The sequence below is a fragment of the Pristiophorus japonicus genome, chromosome 4, assembly GCF_044704955.1.
Source record: "Pristiophorus japonicus isolate sPriJap1 chromosome 4, sPriJap1.hap1, whole genome shotgun sequence".
In the NCBI taxonomy this organism is placed as follows: Eukaryota; Metazoa; Chordata; class Chondrichthyes; family Pristiophoridae; genus Pristiophorus; species Pristiophorus japonicus.
Window position 1 is genome coordinate 92,466,185 of NC_091980.1, and position 25,242 is coordinate 92,491,426.

Sequence of the window (25,242 nt, forward strand, 5' to 3'; positions counted from 1 at the left end):
CTAGCTCCCTAAATTCGTCTCGTAGGACCTCATCCCGTTTTTTTATCTATGTCATTGGTACCTGTATGCACCATGATAACTGGCTGTTCATCCTCCCTTTTCAGAATGTCCTGCACCCGCTCCGAGACATCCTTGACCCTTGCACCAGAGAGGCAACATACCATCCTGGAGTGTCGGTTGCGGCCGCAGAAACACCTATCTATTCCCCTTACAATTGAATCCCCTATCACTATCGCTCTCCCACTCTCTTTCCTGCCCTCCTGTGCAGCAGAGCCAGCCACGGTGCCATGAACTTGGCTGCTGCTGCTGCTCTCCCCTGATGAGTCATCCCCCTCAACAGTACCCAAAGCGGTGTATCTGTTTTGCAGGGGGATGACCGCAGGGGACCCCTGCACTACCTTCCTTGCATTGCTCTTCCTGTTGGTCTTCCATTCCCTATCTGGCTGTGGACCCTTTACCTGCGGTAAGACCAACTCGCTAAACGTGCTATTCACGTCATTCTCAGCATCGTGCATGCCCCAGAGTGAATCCACCCGCAACTCCAGTTCCGCAACGCGGTCCGTCAGGAGCTGCAGGCGGATACACTTCCCACACATTTAGTCGTCAGGGACACCGGAAGCGTCCCTGACTTCCCACATAGTACAGGAGGAGCATAACACATGACCGAGCTCTCCTGCCATGACTTAACTCTTGGATTAACTTAATTGGGCAACAACAGTGTTAAAAGTTACTTACTGATAAAGAAAGAAATCAAAAAACTACTCACCAATCACCAGCCAATCACTTGCCACCTTGGCTGTGACGTAACCTTTCGATTTCTCTCTACTTTTTTGCCTCCCTGCTGCAGCTGCACAAGCACGCCTCTCCGACCCTGAACTCTCGCTGCTCGACTGCCCGAACTCCTCCTCCGACGAGCCTTTATAGGCCTCTCCGACCTCCAACTCGCGCTGCTCGACTGCCCAAGCAACTCCTCCGACGAGCCTTTGTAGGCCTCTCCGACCCCGGACTCGGGCTGGTGGAGCAGGCTTGAGGGGCCAGGTGGCCTACTCCTGCTCCTATTTCTTATGTTTTTATGTTTCCCCGTGAAGTTTTTATTTCTCAATGGAATATATATTCGTTGAAAATTTTGGACTATTTCTTTAAATGTTTGCCACTGCATATATATAATCTAATTTCCCAATCTACTTCAGCTAACTCGCCCCTCATACCTATGTAATTAACTTTTTTTAAGCTTGCGACTCTAGTTTTGGACTTAAGTATTTAACTCTCAAACCCAATGTGAAATTCTTTCATTATGATCACTCTTCGCCAGAGGATACTTTACTATGAAATTACTAATTAATCCTGTCTCATTACACAATACAAGATCAAAAATCGGGATCATTGGTCGCTCCAACACGTGGCTGCTGCTCAAGATCTGTGTGTCTCTCACTTCTCATACACTCTACGTTGCTTTCCCTATAACAACATAGTAAAACATCCCAACGTGCTTCACAGGAATGTTATAAGACAAAAAAATAAACATAACACCGAGCCTAGAGAAACAACAGCTGACCCCTAAACCTTCCCTCAACTATGTATGGTGAGGATTGAATTGCTGAGATTAAAAATTGCCACTTTTTTGAATGACGCCTCCTCCACCCCTCCTCCCAGTTCCTGGGTTGTGAGCTTCTGGCACTTGCATTATCTGTTTAGTTAAGCCCATACCAAAGATATTGAATGAAAATCCATTCTAACCCCAAGGAGCTAACTACTACAGGATGTGCTCAGTAACTTTTGATTGTCTCAAAACTAATGTTTCATATGAAAATACTCAATTTGATGGTAGTTCCATCAGGTATTCCATTTAATCAACATGCTAAGCCCCTTTTCAGAAATTCATGTCCCATTCACTCCTCCCTTTTGTTTTCTAATAAACAGTATTTTGCAGTCCCCAAGAAGCAGAGTTTATTCCTACTGGTTTTAATAATTGGTGGGGGGGGGGAATTGGGAGAAGTTCAAAATGTTCACACTGCCTTCAGTCATGTAAGGATAGTGTGCCTCAAATAGCCGACTGCTTCAAGGATCTGTACTTTCATGCTTCAATCAGGAGATGCTACAGATGCAGCCTCGCATTGCCAGAGTAGGTGCTTTATGGGGCGATCTATGCACATTGGACCTATCAGAGCTGGTTCTGGTGCTTAGCAACTGATTACTATTACAGATAGATGAATTGATAGATGAATTGAGTATCACTGGAAGTTAATCCTTTGTAAACTGAACCTGACCTAATACAAGTTAAACCAAAATCCCTTCTCGGTAAAAGTCTCATTGTCGCAGCAGCTTAGCCTTAATTAATCAATAGTACCCTAAATGCTCTAGTGTAACGTTTCAACTTAACCACGTTGGCCTATGTTATTGTTATGTGGGTTTCTAACCACAAGAAACAAGGTCAGAATAATCAAAGTCTATTGTGACAGAAATAAAGCAGTTCTGTCTTGTTTTAGATTTGTAGATGTGCCTTTTAATAGTAATGCGCCTTTTTATTTATTTAAAAGAAAATTTATAATCAGAATCTTGCCCTAAGTTTAACTCTCTAACATTTTGTAGGTTTTGTTGATTGTTTGCAAAGCTTGGGAGAGAGAGAGAAGCCAAACTACCTTCGGACAAACATAGACTGATTTCTTCAGTTTTGTGTATGACAGCCAATTATTTTAGAACATGGTCAGCAGTTATTCAAACCAGAAATCCCAGTAACTCTCCAACAACAACAACAACTTGTAATTATATAGCGCCTTTAACATTATGAAATGTCCCAAGGCACTTCACGAGTATTATGGGATAAAAATATTCAGGGATATTTAAGGAGCTGTAGCTGTTTAAATCTGAAAGTCAGTTTGAAACTTTAAAGAAATAAAGCTCAGGCTAGTACCACTCCTGCAGTTGTGAGAAACAGAAGGAAAGAACCACTGTATACATAAGTTATCTACAAAATAATAGGTTAGCATTTAGATTGTTTTCCTTTCAAGGAGCGAGATCGAAAAAGAGATGTATCTAATATAAACACTGGCCTGTATAGTCTTTTTTTACTAGCCTTTCCTACATTACAACAGTGGCTACACTTCAAAAGTACTTAAGTGGCTGTAAAGCGCTGTAGAATGTCCTGAGGCTGTGAAAGATATATAAATGCAATTTCTTTCATGTTCCTGTGCTGTTGCACACAGCAAATCAAGACCTAGTGTAGTCTTCAGGTGAAGCAGGGTTGGGGTGGGGGATACAGGGTGCCCAGATGCAATTCATTCATGCATTCTGTCTTTGGTTTTATATTTCTAATAAAGTATAATTGTACTATATTATGTAAATGTATGTAAATATGCCAGGCTGTAATTACACCTTCCTGCCAGTGGTGCTGCAACAGTGTCTCCAATGGCCAGGAGAGGCTGGTTAATTGCAGAGTGACAGGTTTACATGGGATTCCATGAGGGATGGGGATAATTCAATAGTTATACTAATTTTTGGAAAGATTGTTCTGTTTATTATCTTAGACACATCAAAACTTATCTGGATAGCAATGCTTGTGAAGGCATTGGTAATTGAGAATCATCTGAGGTATGGGAGCCAAAAGCTAATGTGACAAATATATCAGAACTTGCAGCTGGGAGGGGAAGCAGACTCTCATTTATCGGGCTTTGATCCGAATGTTTATATTTTTGTAAATCGAAATCCATCAACCAGGAAGGTTATGTTCCTGGTGACCTTAGTTTTAATTTCTCCGCAAGGTAATGCACTGTATGTAGTCATTGTAAACTTCTAAAAAGATTTAATCTATAATACAGTTGTGTTAGTGAGTAGTCCCCTTGTATCTGCTAGTTCCTAATATCAAATCTTGTTTAAATGTACCTGTGTAATTTTTTTGAACAAGTAATGAAAGTTCTTATTGGTAATTACAGGCTTTCTACTTGTATGCTCATTTAAAAAATATTAAAGGTTAAATTCACTGATTTCATACTCCTGGTGAGGAAGCACACTTGAAGGAAGGGTAAATCAGAGATAGGGCTACTACACAATAGCCTTGATTCTTCAGGCTTCAAGCATGACCATTGGTGAATTTACCCTTAATGGTACACTGCGTTCCCAGGAATCAGTTGTTTTACACATTTGATCTCAGGATAGAAATTATACTGTAGCAGACTTTTTAGTCTAGATAAAAGCAAAATATCTTGGAAAAACTTGGTTTTGGAACCGTAACTATAGTTATTCACTCTTGCCACCTCAAATAAAAATGCTGCGATAAATGTACCTTTCTGCATTGTACAGCGTCATTTCCCGAGTATTAAATATTAAAGTCTGCAAATATTTACATTGTTTTAAAAGTGCTAAGTTTTTAATACCTCTAGGTATGCTTTTGTTCTGCTCATAGTTAGTTTTGTGACACATTTCCTTCATCTTCACAGAGTGCTGTCCTTGAAACATTGGTGGTTGGATCGTGTGCCAAATTGAAAGACCTACATTAAAAAAAACAGTAAGCGGCTTTATCAAAGTGATTTTAAAATTATCTATACTTATCCCAATATTCAAATGCTGGTAGACTGTCATCATGTGATTCTGAACATTCTATTATAACTTTTATGTTGTGACTTTTAGAAAATGTTATGTAACAGTTTTAATTTAGCAGTGTAAACTGCATTTGAATTGGGCATTTTAAGAGATTCTGTGCACTGTGATACTAGGTTGAGCATAACCAGATAATTCCAAGTAGGACTGTTAGTTATTTTACAAAAAGTATTAAGTTATAAACTTTGCCTTTTATCTGATAGTAGTACAAAACATAGTCTCATCAAACATTATTCAGTCAGGTAAAAACATGCCTATATGTCAGCCAAAGATTGGGTAGAAAGGGGAGTGTATGTCTATAATAATCTAATTGTGTTTTTATTACATTAATGCACTTCCATTTTATTTTTGTAACCTAAACATTTCCATCTATAAGTCAACCAAAATTCTCATTCTGCTTTTTCAGCAAAAAGTTAAAATTGCATAGGCAACTTTATTGCAGCATTTTATTTTTCATTTCTAGTTGAAGCAATTATTTTGTAGAGCAAGGTTTTTTAAAAAAAAGAGTTCAAAAATATAAGTTCTTTCGCAAATTTTCCTAAAATGATTTTTTTTTTTTACAGTTTATTTTTTCATTCCATGTGAGTATACAGCAAAATATTATAATGCACATTCATTTTTAATAATTTTAGCACATTAGAATGATAACATTGCTAATGCTATTCATAATTTGGTTTGGTACTTGATATTGAATGTTCAGAATTACTTTAAGTTTAGAGCGAATAGCTATGGGCTGGAGCAACAAGTTGCATTTAAATAGTGCCTTTAATGTAATAAAATATACCAAGGCGCTTCACCGAAGAGTTATCAAACAAAATTTGACACTGAGCCACATAAGGGGATATTCAGGCAGGTGTGGTAGGTTTTAAGGAGCGTCTTAAAGGAGGAAAGTGAGGTAAATAGGCGGAGAGATTTCGGGAGGGAATTCCAGAGTTTGGGGCCTCGGCAGCTGAATGCACAGCCACCTATTGTCGAGCGATTAAAATCAGGAATGCGCAAGAGGCCAAAATTAAAGACGTGCAGATATCCCAGACGGTTGTAGGGCTGGAGGAGCTTAGAGATAGAATAGGGCAAGGCCACGGAGGGCTTTGAAAACAAGGATGAGAATTTTTAAATTGAGGCGCTGCTTAACTAGGAGCCAATTTTTATCGACGCGCACAGGGGTTATGGGTGAACGGAACTTGGTGTGAGTTAGGATACAGCCAGCAGAATTTTGACTGAGCTTAATTTTATGGAGGATGAAAAATGGAAGGTTGGCCAGGATTGCCTTGGAATAGTCAAGTCTAGAGGTAACAAAAGCATGGGTGAGGATTTCAGCAGCAGATGAGCTGAGGCAGGGGCAGAGTCGAGCGATGTTACGGAAGTGGAACTAGATGGTCTTAATGCAGGCAATATATGTGGTCAGAAGCTCGTGTTGGGTCAGATACGACACCAAGGCCTGGTTCAGCCTCAGACAGTTGCCAGGGAGAGGGATGGATTTGATGGCTAAGGAACAGAATTTGTAGTGGGGATCAAAGACAATGGCTTTGATCTTCCCAATGTTTTAGTTGGAGGAAATTTCTGTTCATCAGGTACTGCATGTTGGACAAGCAGTGTGACAATTTAAAGACCGTAGTGGTTTTAAGGAGTGTCTTAAAGGAGAAAAGAGAAGTGGAGAGTTTAAGGAGGGAATTCCAGAGGTTAGGATCTCAGCAGCTGAAGAGAGGGCCGTTAATGGTGGAGCAATTACATAAAGATTAAACGATAGGAGTGTGTTACAAGGTAATAATACACTTGAATGATTAGGATGGAGTCCCAAACTGCAAGAGTAAGACTTAACTGATTATGTTACTGTATTGAAATATTTCCCTAGTGTTTGTTCTAAAATTTTGTTGTAAGAGTCTGGAGCATGTTGCTTCATTGCGGCTATATGGCAACATTCTGTTTTATATGTCACTTTGTGTTGTGCCTTAAGCCTATAATTTAACTAGAGAAAGTGATGCTTGGAGAGCTTAGCAACTTTGGTACTAGATTAGAATATAGCTGAAAAGAAGTTATTAGAGAAACAATAGATGAAAATATTAAGGTGTATCACAGCAAATTAATTCAGGTACTGTAAATTATATATTGTGAACTTCCGTTCCCCCGGCCTGTTCCGATGGTGCTCGTATAGTATAAACCAAGAGGGGAAATCCCACCTAGGCAGCAAGAACCTAGGACCCACCCTCGAGAGAAGCTGGACCTTAAGCTGGGAGCTTAAAGCAGGACACCAGTGGTGGAGACTGATCACCTCTGTTAATGGGTAATACATAATACACCCAGCAGTCTGCAAGGCCCCTGGCCTGCGAGCACCATCAGAGCAGGCCGGGGACCGGAAGGAGCAGCATGGTGGCCTAGCCCAGCAGTCTGCGCGGTCCCCGGCCTGCGAGCATCATCGGAGCAGGCTGGGGAGCGGAAGGAGCAGCGTGGCGGCCTAGCCCAGCATCCTGACCTGTGAGCGCCATCACAGCAGGCCAAGGAGCAGCGTGGCGGCATACCACTCCAGGGAGCAACACATGCTGGAGCACGAGAGCAATGGCAGTGAAAAGGGACGTCAAGATCCAGGTCGGTGATTGGAGCGTGGGCAGGTATAGCAGGAGCGGCGAGGTCGGGGCGAAAGAGCGGTGAGAGATTGTAGAGGGACGTGATCGGGGCCCAGAAGAGGCGTGGGCCCAAGGGCAGCAACCCACACTGCGATATGTGTGCGCACTAGCTCCGTGCAGCAGAGCTGGTCTCCAGTCGTCTTGGTTAATCTTTGCTACTGGACCAAGACTGAGCTCTGTCGAGCCCGTGTGCCACCACATGTTTTTTTTTAATCCACGGACAGGCATCCCCCCCCACCCCCAAGATTTAGTTTGGGACCTGGAATTTTAGGTTCTTCATTGAAACACTTGTGAACTTTCTGATGTGGAAGCAAGTCATCCTCGATTCGAGGGACTGTCTATGATGATGATGATTGTTAACTTCATCTCTATCTCAATTGAGTTGGTTTCACCATGTCACCATGATCTGGAATGAGCGCATTCTCTGATGCGTAAAACATGTGCCATATTTATTTATCTCCCCACCCCTTCCCTCCACCCATCCATTGCTGGCCCGTGACATTTGCATCAAATCACAATGGGCAGCATAATATTCAACTCATTTTGCTGCTACTTGCTCAGGTTTCACTCAGCTCTCATGATGCAACGTGAACATGCAGTATATTTCTGAACGTAGCCTACATTACAACAGTGACTACACTTCAAAAAGCACTTAATCAGCTGCAAAGCGCTTCGGGACATCCGGTGGCTGTGAAAGGCGCTATATAAATGCAAGTCCTCCCCCTTTTCTGCCACCTTTGCCCCCCCCCCCCCCTCTGGTTCATGTGGCGTAAATGCCAACATAATTCAACAGCGTCAGACTGGTAGCTTTTTGCTTTCCTCTCTCCAAGTCCCAATCAGCACTGTTCTGATCTATAGGTATAGAGGACTTTGAATTTAACAGTTCTAACAGCATAGATAGGAATCGCACTGACTGTTCTGTCTTTTGATCTCTCCCTGCGTGCTGATCCAGAGCTGGAGAGATAAATGCAGCAGGTTTTGGAGAATAAATCTGAGGATCCTAGAGCTTTTATACCAGATGAATTGGGCCAGATTTAGAAACACAGCAGGTAATTGTTGTAGCCTGAGATGATGGGGTACTGAATGGAGTTCCAAGAGAACAAAGCCTGGCCAGGAGCAGAAATCTTGATATATTGAGATTTGTTGGTACACTTGGACTTCAATCTATCATGACTCCATTATTCCTAATAGACTTTTTTTTTAATACACAAACAAGCTTCTTTGAATAGGTTACATTTTATAAATGCATTTGACCAATGTAATGTGTACAAATTGACGAAGTACATTTCAACTTCGGTATTTAGTATGGTTTTTTATTTATCTCAACAGTGATTGAAGCTGGAAACTTTATGGTCTCTCTGACTCGGAGGGGTGCATTTACTCATTAAGAGGAAGGGTAGCAAATAGCCATTCTTTGTGTGTAGACCTGAGCAGTGACCATTAGTAAGATATTTTGATTATAGGATGTATCTCAAAGTCTGATCCTGTTCTTACCTGACATTTATGCGTACACTTTTAGTTGTAATTAGTGGATGGCAATCAGGAGCAGGAACATGAGCTGATTTATATTCTCCCCATTTCTGGCTCATGAACATTTTATTAATTACAGCACCTTCCTGTTCCACACCAATACCATGCTGGCTGAGGTTAGCTAAACTAGCATTAAGCGAGAATCAGACACATGACCATCCTTTTTTTTAATGCTTGTTGTCACTGATCTGTTTCACCACTAAGCCATCTGAAGAGCTATACAGTACAAAGTTTTTTTTGCTATGCAATTTAATATTTATTAAATGCTTATTTTTAGGAATAATAAAGTCTTTCCACGACTGACTGAGAAAATTCTTTCACTGTCGCAAGGAAAAGCGGTTTGGGAAAATCTGACGAGTTTCTCTAAAATAAGTGCCTGTGTAGATAGTGCACCAGAATCGAACAGCCAATCTCCACGTTGTGCACAAGGAACAGAGTCTGTTTTTTCAGCACAATTAAGTCCTGGTCATTTTTCCGAGGAAAAGTAAAGTAAAGAAAATAAAATGATGCACGGTATCTTGGGTTTAGAGAAAACAAAATCGATGCAGGATAATTCTGTACAAGCACCAACTCATTCGAGTTCAGTTTCCTCTGACTCCAGCGAAGCTGAAAATGACTTGTATGAAAATCCTGAGGAAATTAAAACTTATAAAGTTCCACAAACCCAGTGCAAGAGATGGATGGCAGATAGAAACCGAACACCAAAGGAAAGTCAAGTTAGAGCATCTCTATGTTCTGCTGATAAACCCTCATTAAGAAAGAGTACTGGCAAAGTCGGTGGATTGAACAAGCAACGACATAATAAAAGATGGAAGAGATCGACAAAAGTTGGAAGTAAAAAAAATGCAGATTTGAACACTGCAACAGAGCTGAAGTTTAAAGACAATGGACAGGAGTTCAAAGAAGAGCCACAGTGGTATACTGAGCCACTTTCAGACAATGTAATCTCTAATAATTTAAAAAGTAAGTTAGAAACTGCTTACAAGAGCAGTTTACCTTCATTTGATGCTGACCTATTAGAAAAATTGCCAGCATCTATTAGGGATCTGTGTATTGATGACAACTGTCCTACAGATTACCTCTGGACAGGTGCATTTGTTGATGGTCACTTTGTTGATATCCCGGCATTACTTGATAAAAGAGAGTTCACTGAGATTTTAGATTGTTCTAAAACAAATTCTGATTCACTAGCTCTTCAGAAATCAGTAGACCTCTTCTGTGAAGGAGATATTAATCAATCTATGGTGGATTCTTGTGCCTTTAATTTGAAACAAGACAGTGGAATCCTTAACCTCGTTGAAAGCAAAAATGAAGACCTAACTCAATTTGAAGGGGAATGTAGTGTAATATTAGATGGATTGCCTTTGAATATATGGGAGGATGGCCCAGCAGGTGGAATGGAAGCCTTAAGTTCTCCATCAGGTACATCCTGCACGAATCAACTCAGCTCTGATCAAGTTAAACTTTGGTTGTCATCCACTTCAGGTTCAACTTTAATTGGTAAGACAGGAACACAACCATTTTGCAAAGAACCTACTCTTTTATCAGATAAAGTTGATGGTTGGCAAGATCAATCAGAAGCCAGTGAAAAAGATGCATATTTTTCAGTTATAAAAGATCAGAATGATACTGTATTTTCTTCTGGTGAAACAACTAATTGGAAAAATAATCCACACGATGAGAGTGTTTCATTAGAGCCATCTCAATCTTCTATGTTAATTGCTACCAAAGATGATGGCTCTATTGAAAATAAATCCAGTTTTTCAAACATATTTAGAGAAGACTGTAGTTCCTGGTCTGTCTTATGTAAATCTGGTAATTTAATGCCCCCTTTTACTTTAAGAAATATTGACTCAGTAACCTTCCCTATTGAGCTGAACGTAAACATGGCTACTGGCATCCCAACTGCTTGCTCAGAAGATGACCTACTTAGTTTGCTACCTGGCAGTGAGTATTTACAGTTGGATGATAGTTTTCTAATTGAACTTCCAGTCTTGGCTTCAAAAGAAAAAGTGGGGATAACAAAACATAGTGTTCAAGCAGATGCGATCGAAGCTGGAAAATGGAATCCAATTTTTGGAATTTGTCAAGAGAGCCTTTCTGAAAAGAAGGATGACTTAAACTCCAGAGTAATTGAAGAAATATGGAAAGCTACACCAGAAGAGGATGAAACAACATTTTCAGAAGACGGGATGAAGAATCCCAAATGTCATAGCTGTTCCTTAGCAACAGAGATACCCATGAAACAAGCAGTTCTTGCAAAACTTCAGAACTGCCCTCTCCAAAAATCAGAAAGTAATTTCTGGGAAGACAAACTGGGAAAATCTCAAATGTTGGATTCTATGGACATTGATATGACAAAGCACGGTAGTGAATGGAAAATTGGTTCTGAACAGACAGATGTTTCAGTTACAGGAGGCATTGAACACTTAATGACTCTGGGTAAAAAGAAAGAGAGTGAATTTTCACCTTCAAAGAATACCCTTCTGAAAACTGCATCCACTCATAGTACATTGGAGTCCAGTAGCTTTATTGCTGATCCAAAGTCTTTGATAAAGGCCCATTTGCAACAAAATGTCCATGTTGAAGAGATAGAGGAGCAAAGTATAATTAATGAAATTTCTATAGATCTACCTGAAGATTTGTGGGGAAATTTAACTGATTATCTCAATGACTCCACAGAGCCTAGGGAGTGCTCCTTCCTCCCCTTTGAACTCAGTTGTCCTGTTCCACAAATGCTTACTATAACCAGTTCATTAGATTCTAACACTGGCAAAATGAACCAATCGGCCAGGACTATACCCAAACTCAGTTCAGATTTAATAATGCCCCACGGTGACAAATTAGAGAGTTCAGTACATCAAGACTGTATGACAATGTCAGCACAGACCAACATTTATCCCACCTCTGAACAATTATTTACAAAAGAAGTGGTGCTTACAAGATTGGAGGACGTTCCTGTCCAAAAATCAGAATGTAATTTCTGCAAGGATCAACAGGGATCATCTGAAATAATGTCTGGTAGTTCAAATTCTACACCAAGTAAAGACAAATCTGAATGCCACAGAGTTCCCAAAACCAACCTCAAGCAAGATGTGCAGATTCTTCAACGAATGGAATTCGAATCAAAAACCTGCAAAGAGACTGGTCTAGATAAAAGCAATTTAATATCTCAGGATGCTGATGAAGATAAATTGAGCTTTCTCCTGTCAGAATTCCAAGATCCATGTCTGGAGCATGATCATTCAAAGATGCCTCAGCAAACCGCAGATTGTAAGGTTTGTGCTTCCAATACAAAAAAGAAAGAGGAAAATGACCAACAGCAATTAGAAAAGGGCAAAGCAAGTAAGGATGGGGATGAGCTTGAACTGTGTAAAGAAAGTTGCCCTTTCTCTCTCAGAGATTCAGAGGTATGTAAAATATTATAGATTATTTTTGAATTGATGTTGTTTAATTGGAGCTTAATATTGTATACTCCTAGTTCAAAGTTACGTGGTTAAAATTTATTTTCAGCACAATTCTTGCTTTAGTGTCTGCATTGCTTAATTTGAATTGAGGAATGTACTGTATCCACAATGTATTTGTAGTTTATACAACAGAATTGATGGAATACACAAATAATGAAATATACATTTTTAATTCAAATTTTTAGTTTTAACTTTAGTTGGCGAAAGTGAGGAAGACCTATACTGGCGCATGCAACATTTTGGACATCCAATGTTGGCACTAATCAATCCCAAGTCAGATCTAAGCGACTTGGATGAAGTGTAAAGCACACTCCATTCTTCCCTAATCATGTGCCTGAGCCCCAATTTCAGAAGGGCACCCCTTACTCTGTTAACAAGACATTTTTCCATTTCTCAAATCAGTTGTCCATTATTTTCAGTCAGCTGTGTGTCTGAGACTCTTGGAAACCTGCCCCCATGTTTGAGTCTCCAAACCAAGCTACTGGGAAATCTACACAGGAAGTTTACTCAACATTGAATGCACAACCTGCACATCAAGACACAGTCCATTTATAACGTAAACACAGGTTAACAAGAGCCAAGGTTTGGAGGCAGCTCAAGTGCACAGAGGGGTAACAGCCAAGACACCCTACCTATTGGGCATTAGTTTTAAAGATTGCTTGCAGTTGAGTGGAAAGAATTCCATCTCAAGTCTACGCCATTAGATTCCATTAATGAGCCCGTCTGGCTGGTCAATCAACAGTGCCCTGGAGTAATTTGGAGCCTTGTCTGCCACAGGTTTCGACTTGGTTCTGACTTCCAATGTCAAGTCAGTCATCTTGAAACACTCTCAAGCCCAAAAAGACTCTTGCCTCCCCCTCTTTGCCCCCTCCCCCCCCAAACAAGAGGACAGTTGTGATAAGCATGGATTTGTGTCCTCATTGGATAGACAGCGCAAGCAGAACAACTTACCATAAAATGTGAGGCCATTACCAGAATTCTGGTGATTCCAGCAGTTGAAGGTGCAGAGATTCAGCAGCTTCTACTTGCTTCTCTGTGATTGTAATTATAATTGACATTGGGCTCTGGATATGTGAATGTTCTCGTATGTAGCCTCTGAATAACACTATCTAGCAGCTGTAGTCATTTCCACTTGTTGGCTATATGAGGGCCATCTGTCATCAGTGTTGTGGAAGAACCTGTGCAGAGCAACCCAACAACCTTGATAGTCTAGACATTGTCAGGCTCACTTGTCACGAACTGATTAATCTAGGTCCTTGTGCAAGTGACTTTCACATGGCCACTGTAACGCTGACTCCCCCTCCAGTGTACAGGACATTATAAGCCAGAGCCTTCCCTCCCTGCAACTGTTTCTCCTTTTTACCCTAAATCCTGATCTTGATTCTGATTTTCACGCAAGCTGGAGGAAGCCATGAGTTCTGAATTGTTCACCATTTCATGTGTTTTATATCTCACTGGCTTAATTACACGGGAATGAATAAAACCAAAATAGCCTTTGCCCTTGTCGGATTATCCAATGACAGTCCAATCTTGAGTTGGGCATCCATCAGGTTTCCTAGGAACCAATAGAATTAATAATTGGGACAGATGCCTATTATATCTTCCAACCGATATCTTCAGGATCCCTTCTTGGGCTGAGCAAAGTTGGGAATAGTCAAGACAGAAACCATTGCATCTTCTCAGTTGAGGATAGATAACCATTTGAAGCATATGATTCAGTGCATTAGTAGGATTCGTTTTGGTTTGTGCTGGCAAGAGGTAGCACAGGTGCATGGGGAAAATGTCCTCCTGTGCTGTAAACTTGTATGGTTCTAAATGCATTGCATATTTATTTAAAGAGGTTTTCGATTCTAAAAAAAATGAATATGTTCCATTCAGGTTCTCCTATCCAAAGCAGAAAGCCCCGAGGATTGTCCCAAAGAGACATGTTGCCTGCTCTTTGACAGCCACCTTTCCTCAAAAAATACAGGTCAGTAAATGTTGCACGTTGTTGGCTTTTTCATATTTAAATGTGGAGGATTTGAGGGGTATAGATGTGGAAATTCTAGTACATCAATAATCTCCATTAAAGATGCATGTTACAACTATAATTTTAAATATTACTAATTATGGTGGACATTTGAACAATTGTAAGACCAAATCATATAATAGCCTATGTGTAGCATTTGTTATACTGTAAGAACATGCGTTACGTCTTGTGTTACTGTACACTTCTGAGATAGTTGCTACATTTTTATAGTTGCACTGTAAGATGGTTTATTTTGTGGTTTTTTTATAACACGTATATATATATATCTCACACATATATACACACATACACACACACACATATATATTATATATATTACACACACACACACACATTATATATACATATATACATGACTCTTAATCAAAGATTTTTGTGTTTCAACCTACTCATATACATGATTTTCCATTTATAAAATGATTTGTGTATGATCTGGCAAAATACTAAACATTTTTAATGTCACAAGGTACGTAACTACACAGACTTGTCAAACTTCACCCACTTGCCTTAATGTATTAGGGATGTTACTTGAGCATGTGTGGTGAAGTTATCCAGTTAATGTATACTGTTAACATATAGTAAAATAGCTGTGATGACATTAAACTGCACAAATTAACCAAATTTGGATAGAATTTATATTATCTTTGCATTTAAGTGAGTGTTCACTTGCAGCTACATTTTTAAATGTGAAGTAAGGTTTGGCACGTATTACTGAACAGTGTTATCTTGTTACAGCCTTTTTCTGTGGAATAGCTGTTGTGCATTTCAAACACATGAACTATTGTCAAATATCAAAGTGCAATTTGGAGACCTCTGTATACTGCAGATTGTGTTGATGCTTATAGCAGAGTTCTGTGTACTAAAGGTTGAAACAAAACTCATTTCAGAGTTATATCTTGAACGAAGATGTCATAATTGACTATATACGAGAAAACTCTGCCATATTTTAGGCTTTCTTTCACATCTTTACATGGAATGCCATGGCAAAACTACACTAACATTAAAGGAAACTTGTAAACTACATTTTGTGCTTTATTCCAACCCTTCACACAGCTGCTTAATAGGTTTTGGGAAAACTACATGCTCAGCACGCAGGTGAAACTGTTACCATGAAGTTGCAGATTGTCGGTACCAGTACATGTTGTATGAGATCCTATGGCGCCAGGTTTTATGTTCCTCGAGTCAGGTCTTTCATTGCCAAAGTTTGGGACAAAGTTTACACAGAGTTATGATCATGAGGAATGCACTGCCTGAAAGAGTGGTGGAAGTAGATTCAGTAATAACTTTCAAAAGGGAATTGGATGAATACTTGAAAAGGAAAAATTTGCAGGACCAAGGGGAAAGAGCAGGGAAGTGGGTCTAATTGGATAGTTGTTTTACAGAGCTGGCACAGGCACGATGGGCCAAATGGCCTCTTTCTGTGCTGTATCATTGTGAGAGTTGTTATTTTAGACAGAGTATCAAATATTCTGTTATTTAAACCAATCTGTCCGGGTTTTTCTTTTCTTTTTCAGATTTCCCAGGAGCTGACAGTGTTGACACTAGTTGGCACCGGGCAATGAACCGTCAGAAATTACCACGCTAGGTTGCTCTTTCCAGTCAAGCGTACAAAAGAAAGTAAAGCTTTGATCTTTGGCTGCTAGTGTTACCATGTGACCTAATTATATGCTCCTAGCAAGGCATATAGATAGTAAATAAAGCAGAGAAAAACAAAACCAAAAGAATTAGCACTCATGGAGCTACGCTACCATTGGAAATATTGCACTGCACACATTGTGCCCCAGTTGGGCTCTGGTCATACAGTTCACATTTGCCACTAACCTATGCATTATATTGCCAGCATCAAAACATCAAAAACAAACTACCAGCGTCTATGTTTCAATGTCTGCCAACGGTTTTAAATACTATCCAAAGTGCAATAAATGTCCATCTACAATTGATGACTGTTACTATCTTTGTCTAAAATGTTTGCCATGTAAACATGATAGCAGCATTTGCTAACTTTGCCCCAGAATCACAAAAATGTATTCATAGGAACAGTGTTTCCTGATGAGCACATTAAGCCTAAGAAATCCAACCATACAGAGTCGGGCTTCACTGAACACATATCAGCACTACATTGGTACCAAGGACATAACATCTTCTGTCGATGCTGAGTCAGCATTGAATCAGAATCTTACAGCACAGAAGGAGGCCATTCGACCTGAAGTGTCTGTGCTGACTCTTTGAAAGAGCTGTCCAATTTAGTGCCGCACCCAAGCTTTTTTCCCGATAAACATGTAAATTAGTCCTGTTCAAGTACATCTCCAATTGCCTTTTGAAAGTTCCTATGGAATCTGATTCCACCACCCTTTTCAGGTAGTGCATTCCAGATCTTAACAACCCTTTGGGTGGTTGGGGGAAGTTCTCCTAGTTCTTTTGCCAGTTATTTTAAATCTGTGACCACTGGTTGCCGACTCACTTGCCAGATGAAACAGTTTCTCCCTACTTGCTCTAACAAAATCCTTCATAATTTTTAATACCTGTATTAAGTCTCCCCTTAACCTTCTCTGTTCTAAGCAGAACAATCCCAGCTTCTCCAATCTCTTCACATAGAATAGAATCATAGAAATTTACAGCACAGAAGGAAGCCATTTCGGCCCATCATGTCCGCGCCGGACGACAAAGCTATCCAGCCTAATCCCACTTTCCAGCTCTTGGTCCGTAGCCTTGTAGGTTACGGCACATCGGGTGAGGATTTCTGCCTCTACCACCCTTTCAGGCAGTGAGTTCCAGACCCCAACCTCTGGGTGAAGAAATTTCCTCTCAAATCCCCTCTAAACCTCTTACCAATTACTTTAAATCTATGCCCCCTGATTGTTGACCCCTCTGCTAAGGAAAATAGGTCCTTCCTATCCACTCCATCTAGACCCCTCATAATTTTATACACCCAATCCCCTCAGCCTCCTCTGTTCCAAAGAAAACAAACCCAGCCTATCCAATCTTTTCTTACAGCTAAAATTCTCCAGTCCAGGCAACATTCTCGCACCCTCTCCAGTGCAATCACATCTTTCCTGTAATGTGGTGACCAGAATTGCATGCAGTACTCTAGCTGTGTCTTAGCTGTGTCTTAACTAGTGTTTTATACAGTTCAAGCAGAACGTCCCTATGCTTCCATGCCTCAGCTAATAAAGGCAAGTATTCCATATGCCTTTTTAAATACCTTATCTACCTGGCCTGCTACCTTCAGGGATCTGTGGATCTGCACTCCAAGGTCCCTGTGAACCTCTACACTTTTCAGTGTCGTACCATTTAATGTGTATTCCCTTGTCTTGTTAGCCCTCCCCAAATGTATTACTTCACTTCTCTGGATTGAATTCCATTTGCCACTGTTCTGCCCACATGACCAGTTGGTTGATATCTTCTTGCAGTCTACCGCCTTCTAATTCATTATCAACCACACAGCCGATTTTGGTATCATCTGCAAATTTCCTAATCATACCCCCTACATTCAAGCCTAAATCATTGATACGTACCACAAGAAGCAAGGGACCTAGTACTGAGCCCTGCCACTGAAAACAGCATCCCAGTCACACAAACACCCATCAACCATTACCCTTTGCTTCTTGCCTCTGAGCCAAATTTGGATCCGACTTGCAACTTTCCTTTGGATCCAATGAGCTTTTACTTTAGTGACCAATCTGCCACGTGGGACCTTATCAAAAGCCTTGCTAAAATCCATATACACTACATCAAACACACTATCCTCATTGATCCTCCTTGTTACCCCCTCAAAAATTTAAATCAAGTTAGTCAGACACAACCTTCCCTTAACAAATCCATATTAACATAAAAATCCCTGGTATTATCCTGGTAAATCTCCTCCGTATCCTCATCAAGGCCATGATATCCTTTCTAAAGTGTGGTGCCCAGAATTGTACACAATTCTCCAGCAGAGGCCTAACCAGTGAAGATTTGTAAAGATTTAGAATCATTTTCTTTTTGTATTCGATGTCCCTATTTACAAAACCAAGTATCCCATACATTTTCTTAACTATCTTAGCAACTTGCCCTGCTAAATTCAAAGATTTGTGAGTATGCACCCCCAGGTCCCTCTGCTCTTGCACCCCATTCAAAATAATACTGTTTAGATTATACTATCTCTCCATGTTGTTCCTCCTAAAGTGCATCACTTCAGTTATCCGCATTAAATTGCATCTATTATGTGTGCCTATTTCACCAGTCTGTTTATGTCCTCCTGAAGTCTGCTACTATCCTGCTCACTATTTTCTACTTTGTCAAGTTTTCTATCATCTGCAAACTTCAAAATTGTACTCCCTATATCCAAGTCCAGGTCATATATACAAAACAAGAAAAGCAATGGTTCTAATACCAACCCTTGGGGACCCACTGCATACTTCTCTCCAGTGAGAAAACTATCTGTTCACCACTACTCTCTGCCTATCCCTTAGCCAATTACATGCCCAAGTTACCACTGTCCCTTTAATACCATAGGCTTCTCTTTTCCGAATAAGTCTGTCACACAGTACTTTTTCAAATGACTTTTGAAAAGTCCATATATACAACATAAATGCCATTGGATGACTCTGAAATTGCATTAATTTCGACCAGCGCAGTGAGCTTTTTTACACTTAAGTAACACTTAAGAATGCCAGCAGCAAAACATGTCTAAATTGGATTAAATACCGAAAATGCTAGAAATCTCAGCAGGTCAGACAGCATCTGTGGAGAGAAACAGAGTTCATGTTTCGGGTCTGTGACCCTTCTGTTCAGACGAAGGGTCACAGACCCGAAATGTTAACTGTTTCTCTCCACAGTTGCTGACCCGCTGAGATTTCCAGCATTTTCTGTTGTTTCAGATTCCAGCATCCACAGTATTTTGCTTTAGTATGAGTTTAAATTGACTAGTGTCAAATTCCATGCAAATCAAGTACAGATTGTATCTAATCTTTTCAAGGAAACAACTATTGGACTTGTAACACTAGACTACCCTTGTAGGGACCACTCAGCTCAGAAGTTCCAGCAGAGCAGTAACACTGAAGGACAAACTTCCTTTCAGACTGTGCTCCTTCATGAATAATGGTACTGGTAGAACTCCCAATTCATAACCCAGGATTGTATTTCTAACCAAAGCCATTTTTGTATTCACAGCAGCTCCACTTGAACAATATATCTGCACAGATTTTGTCTGCATACCCATTTTATGGGGGACATTTCCTCTGAGATGATCAGACTGTCTCTGGGAAGAGGAAATGCAGGAACATTTGGCATTATTCCTCCAGACAGTATGCAGGGGAACCATGAAACACATTGCATCATTGCTGATTGAATACACCAAATCACAGATGGTTTTATTCACTCCCTGAACTGAACTGTCATCCATTGTGGGTGAGATTAACTAACACCTACAGGTGATTGGGAATAGAATTCTCTTGAAAGGAGGAACAATATAGTAGTGAATTGGCCACATTAGCGTTGTTAGATCTAAGCTCAAAATACACAGGTGTTTCATGCAAGAGGTGCCCAGAGCCTCAGTTGAAAGAGAGAACTTGCATTTATCTAGCACCTTGTTACATTTCAAAGCACTTCACACCCAGTGAATTACTTTTGAAGTGTAGTCACTGTTGGGGCTAAAATTCCGATCGGAGGCTTCCTTCGTCTGAATGCCTCCGACCCGAAAAAAATCTACAAATCTACCTGTTGGTCCCGGAGAAACGTAGGATCCCGGTCGGAGGCCTTCATTTGCTGCGCATCGCATGGGGACCTGTCTTCAAGGTACATGAGTCCAAGCTGGAGTCACATGGACCTGGACAATCAATCACGATGCAGTATTCTCATTGATAATTGGAGCTCCGTTTGTGCGAGTTCCCATTGCTATCGATGAGAAAAACCCATAACACCCAAACACAACTAAATAACTAAATAAATAAATAAAACACCTCGCATATTTAAAATTAATTGAAATTAAAATTAATTAAATGTTTTAGAGAAAAAATATATTTATGAAATTATTTTTTTTGTTTTAATATGGTTTAAAATAAACTTACCATAATAGACACTGTTTTAACATACAAAAATTAAATTTAACACATTTTTATGTTTTAAAACTCTTATGCTGGTAAAAGTAGGCTATGCGCCTGCTTTCACCAGGCATAAGAGTTTGAAGGACATAAGATGGGCAAATAACCCAATCTCACCCGTGCGAATGTCCTTACTGTGGGGATGCGGATGATCTGTCAAGAGAAATCTTGACTGATCGGGAAAAGCCAGTTTTTGTCGCTTGTGCATCGCATCCTGGAAAAAATACTTTTGCGAGGCCTCGCTGGGTCCGTCCGCACTTCGAATGGACCCGTTGAGGCTGGAATTTCAGCCCCATTAAGTGTAGACAAACATGGTAGCCAATTTGTATAAAGCAAAGACCAGCAGATGAGATGAATAATGAGGTGAATCTATTCGTGAAGGTATTGGTCGCAAGAAAAAAATGGCCCAAGTCCCTGGGAGAACTCCCTACTGTTCTTTGAATAGTGTCACGGGATCATTTGTATCCAAGATGGGGCCACTGCTTAATGCATCAGTCAAAAAATAACACCTCAGCCAACGCAGCACTTCCTCAGTACTACACTGAAATATCCGTCTGGATTTTAAGGTCAGGTACTGGGATGAGGCTTGAACCCACACTGTCTAACTCACAACACAGAATGCTACCAACTGAGCCAAGCTGACAGTTATTAGCTTCATGTTTTATTCATTACTTTGTAGTCCATAGTTTCCTCCATTGACTTAGTGAATGATACACTGAGTGGTGTGGTGCTATGTTATACAGACCGGGTCTCTGATTCAATCCCCAGTTTGTGCTGAATTAGCTGAGCTCAGCAGGGAAGAAGTTGGGATGCTACTCCTGATTGGAGAAAAATTATCCAAAATTGCTTCTGACCCCCTGCTAGAAAGTAAGTGAGTACAGATGTGGTTCAGGCTCAACTGCAATGCTGTCAATATTTAGTCTGCTGGCACTCACTGTCTAGGTTCATGCCAGAAAAATAGCTACTTAAATGAGATACCAGAGGTTTTAACTGGACAGTTCTCGTACCCGTGAGACTGCATTGCAGCAAAAGTCAGCACCTTCAGGAGGAGAAAGTTGGAGGGTGGGGCAAAGAGGGAAGAGAATACAGTATTTTTAAACTGAAATGTTTTTCTTCAATGTAGATTGCTTATGCTACAGAAATTACAGTATTACAGTAACCTCCGTAGATCCCAACTCCTCTCCACCTGAGGTAGAACGAATGGTAAGTCTGAAGGCTTTTGAAAATATTGTCTCTGTGATCCTGTGCCTAAAATGTAGATACCCTAGCTTGGATTATAGATCAGATTTGTTTTAACATTTTATTCAACACTTTTAAAAATGCAAAAATGCATTTTAAGGAGACATTAGCTTTGAAACCAATCACATGGATAAGGCATTAAAATAAACAATGACATACCGAGCAACAACAAAATATGGGGAATTGGGTGAAGTGTTAGACACTTAGTTATTTAAGTATACCTATGAATCTCTGAAATGTATACTCCAACTGTTTGACGTGGTGTTTAATAATCAGTCATTGTCTAGGATGATTAAAAAGAAAGCTTAATAAAAATACCTATTCATCGAATCATAGAAATTTATGGCACAAAGTGAGGCCATTATGTCTGTGCTGGTCGAAAAAGAGCTATCCAGCCTAATTCCACTTTCCAGCTCTTTATCTGTTACGGCACTTCAGGTGCATATCCAAGTATGTTTTAAATGCTATGAGGATTTCTGCCTCTACCACCCTTTCAGGCAGTGAGTTCCAGACCCCTACCACCCTCTGGGTGAAAAATGCTCTCCCCAACTCCCTTCTAATCCTTCTACCAACTACTTTAAATCTGTGCCACCCCCCCCAGTTATTGACCCAGTTAAGGAAATAAGTTCTTCCTATCCACTCTATCTAAATCCCTCATAATTTTATACAACTCCATTAAGTCACCCCGCAGTCTCCTCTGTTCCAAAGCAAACCACCCCAGTCTATCCAATTTTTCCTCATAGCTAAAATTCTCCATTCCTGACAACATCCTCCTAAATCCCCTCTGTACCTTCTCCAGTCTACCTGCAGTCTCCAGCAATTACATTGTTCCTGTAATGTGGTGACCAGAACTGGATGCAGTACTCTAGCTGAGGCCTAACTAGTGTTTTATACAATTCGAGCATAACCTCCCTGCTCTTATTCTATGCCCCGGCTAATAAAGAAAAGTATCCCGTATGCTTAGCCACCTTGTACATCAGTCCTGCTACCTCACGTAAGAACATAACATAAGAACATGAGAATTTGGAGCAGGAGTAGGCCATTAGGCCCCTCGAGCCTGCTCCGCCATTTAATAAGCTCATGGCTGATCTCATCTTGGGCTCAGCTCCACTTCCCTGCCCACTCCCCATAACCCTTCACTCCCTTATCGATCAGAAATCTGTCTATCTCCACCTTAAATGTGTTCAATGACCGCGCCTCCACAGCTTTCTGGGGCACAGAATTTCACAGACGTACAACTCTTTGAGAGATTAAATTCCTCCTCATCTCAGTTCTAAACAGGCGACCCCTTATTCTTAAACTATACCCCCTAGTTCTGGATTCCTCCACGAGTGGAAACATCCTCTCTGCATCTATCTTGTTGAGCCCCCTCAGTACCTTATATGTTTCAATAAGATCACCGCTCATTCTTCTAAACTCCAATGAGTATAGGCCCAACCTGCTCATCCGGTCTTCATAAGTCAACCCCCGCATCTCTGCAATCAACCTAGTGAAACTTCTCTAAACTGCCTCCAATGCAAGCATGTCCTTCCTTAAATAAGGAGACCAAAACTGTACGCAGTACTCTAGGTGTGACCTCACCAAGACCCTGTACAGTTGTAGCAAGACTTTCCTGCTTTTATACTCCATCCCCCTTTGCAATAACGGCCAACATTCCATTTGCCTTCTTGATTACTTGCTGTACCTGCATACCAACTTTTTGTGTTTCATGCATGAGGACCCCCAGGTCCCTCTGAACAGCATTTTGTAGTTTCTCTCCATTTAAATAATTAGCTTTTTTATTTTTCCTGCCAAAATGGATAACCTCACATTTTGCCACTTTATATTCCCATCTGCCAAATTTTTGCCCACTCACTTAGCCTGTCTATATCCCTTTGCAGATGTTTTGTGTCCTCCTCGCAACTTGCTTTCCCACTCATCTTTGTATCATCAGCAAACTTGGCTACATTACACTCGGTCCCTTCATCCAAGCCATTAATATAGATTCTAAATAGTTGAGGCCCCAGCACTGATCCCTGTGGCACACCACTAGTTACCGTTTGCCAACCGGAAAATGACCCATATTAGCCCGGCTCTCTGTTTTCTGTTAGCCATCCGTTGCCCATGCTAATATATAACCACCAACCCCTTGAGCTCTTACCTTGTGCAGTAATCTTTTATGTGGCACCTTATCGAATGCCTTGTGGAAATCCAAATACACCACCTGCACTGGTTCCCCCTTATCCACCTTGCTCTTTACATCCTCAAACATGATTTCCCTTTCATAAAACCATGCTGACTCTGCTTGACTCTATTATGCTTTTCCAAATGTCCTGCTACTGTTTCCTTAATAACGGATTCTAGCATTTTACCAACAACAGGTGTTAGGCTAACTGGTCTATAGTTTCCTGCTTTCTGTCTGCCTCCTTTTTTTAAATAGGGGTGTTACATTTGAGGTTTTCCAATCCACTGGATCATCTCCAGAATCCAGGGAACTTTGGTAGATTGCAACCAATACATCCACTATCTCTCTAGCTATTTATTTTAAAACCCTATGATCCAGACCATCAGGTCCAGGGGACTTACCCACCTTTAGTCCCATTATTTTACTGAGTACATTTTCTTTGGTAATAGTGATTGTTTTAAGTTCCTCCCTCCCTATAGCCTCTTGTTTATCTATTATTCAGGGATCTGTGAGCATGCACTACAAGGTCCCTCTGTTCTTCTACACTACATTTATTGTGTATTCCCTCATCTTGTTAGCTGTCCCCAAATAAGAAACATAAGAAATAGGAGCAGGAGTAGGCCATTTGGCCTGTCGAGCCCTGCCATTCAATAAGTTCATGGCAGATCTGATCATGGACTCAGCTCCACTTCACTGCCCGCTCCCCATAACCCTTTACTCCCTTATCGCTCAAAAATCTGTCTATCTCCGTCTTAAATATATTCAATGATCCAACCTCCACAGTTCTCTGGGGCAGAGAATTCCACAGATTTACTGAGAAGAAATTCCTCCTCATCTCAGTTTTAAATGGGCGGCCCTTATTCTCAGACTATGTCCGCTAGTTTTAGTTTCCCCTATGAGTGGCAATATCCTCTCTACATCCACCTTGTCGAGCCCCCTCCATTATCTTACATGTTTTAATAAGGTCACCTCTCATTCTTCTGGACTCCAATGTGTATAGGCCCAACCTATCCTCAAGTCAACCCTCTCATCTCACTTAGCCTGTCTATATCCCTTTGTAGATTTTTTTTTATGTCATCCTCGCAATTTGCTTTCCCACCCATCTTTGTCTCATCAGCAAACTTGGCTACATTACACTCTGTCCCTTCATCCAAGTCATTAATATAGATTGTAAATAGTTCAGGACCCAGCACCGATCCCTGCGGCACCCCTCTGTTTGCCAACCGGAAAATGACACTTTTATCCTGACTCTCTGTTTTCTCTTAGTTAGCCAATCCTCTATCCATGCTAATATATTACCCCCAACTCCGTGAACTTTTATCTTGTGCAGTAACCTCTTATGTGGCACCTTATCGAATGCCTTCTGGAAATCCAAATACACCACATCCATTGGTTCCCCCTTATCCACCATGCTCATTACATCCTCAAAGAACTCGCAGCAAATTTGTCAAACATGATTTGTCTTTCATAAAACCATGCTGACTCTGCTTGATTGAATCATGCTTTTCTAAATGTCCCG

The 25,242-nt window shown here is 40.7% G+C and overlaps 1 protein-coding gene across 6 annotated transcripts in view; it reads left to right on the forward strand.

Moving 5' to 3' along the window:
- Positions 1–25,242, forward strand: part of LOC139262993 (uncharacterized protein KIAA0232-like) — a 66,607-nt gene that overhangs the window by 34,655 nt on the left and 6,710 nt on the right. For 2 of the 6 annotated variants that reach the window (XM_070878420.1, XM_070878418.1), the window contains 5 exons: positions 4,434–4,501; positions 5,157–5,174; positions 9,022–12,154; positions 14,090–14,180; positions 21,444–21,523. In XM_070878420.1, coding sequence (XP_070734521.1) covers positions 9,248–12,154; positions 14,090–14,180; positions 21,444–21,523 — 3,078 coding nt within the window. In that variant the 5' untranslated portion in view covers positions 4,434–4,501; positions 5,157–5,174; positions 9,022–9,247. The other 4 variants (XM_070878423.1, XM_070878419.1, XM_070878422.1 and 1 more) reach the window with 4 other exon arrangements.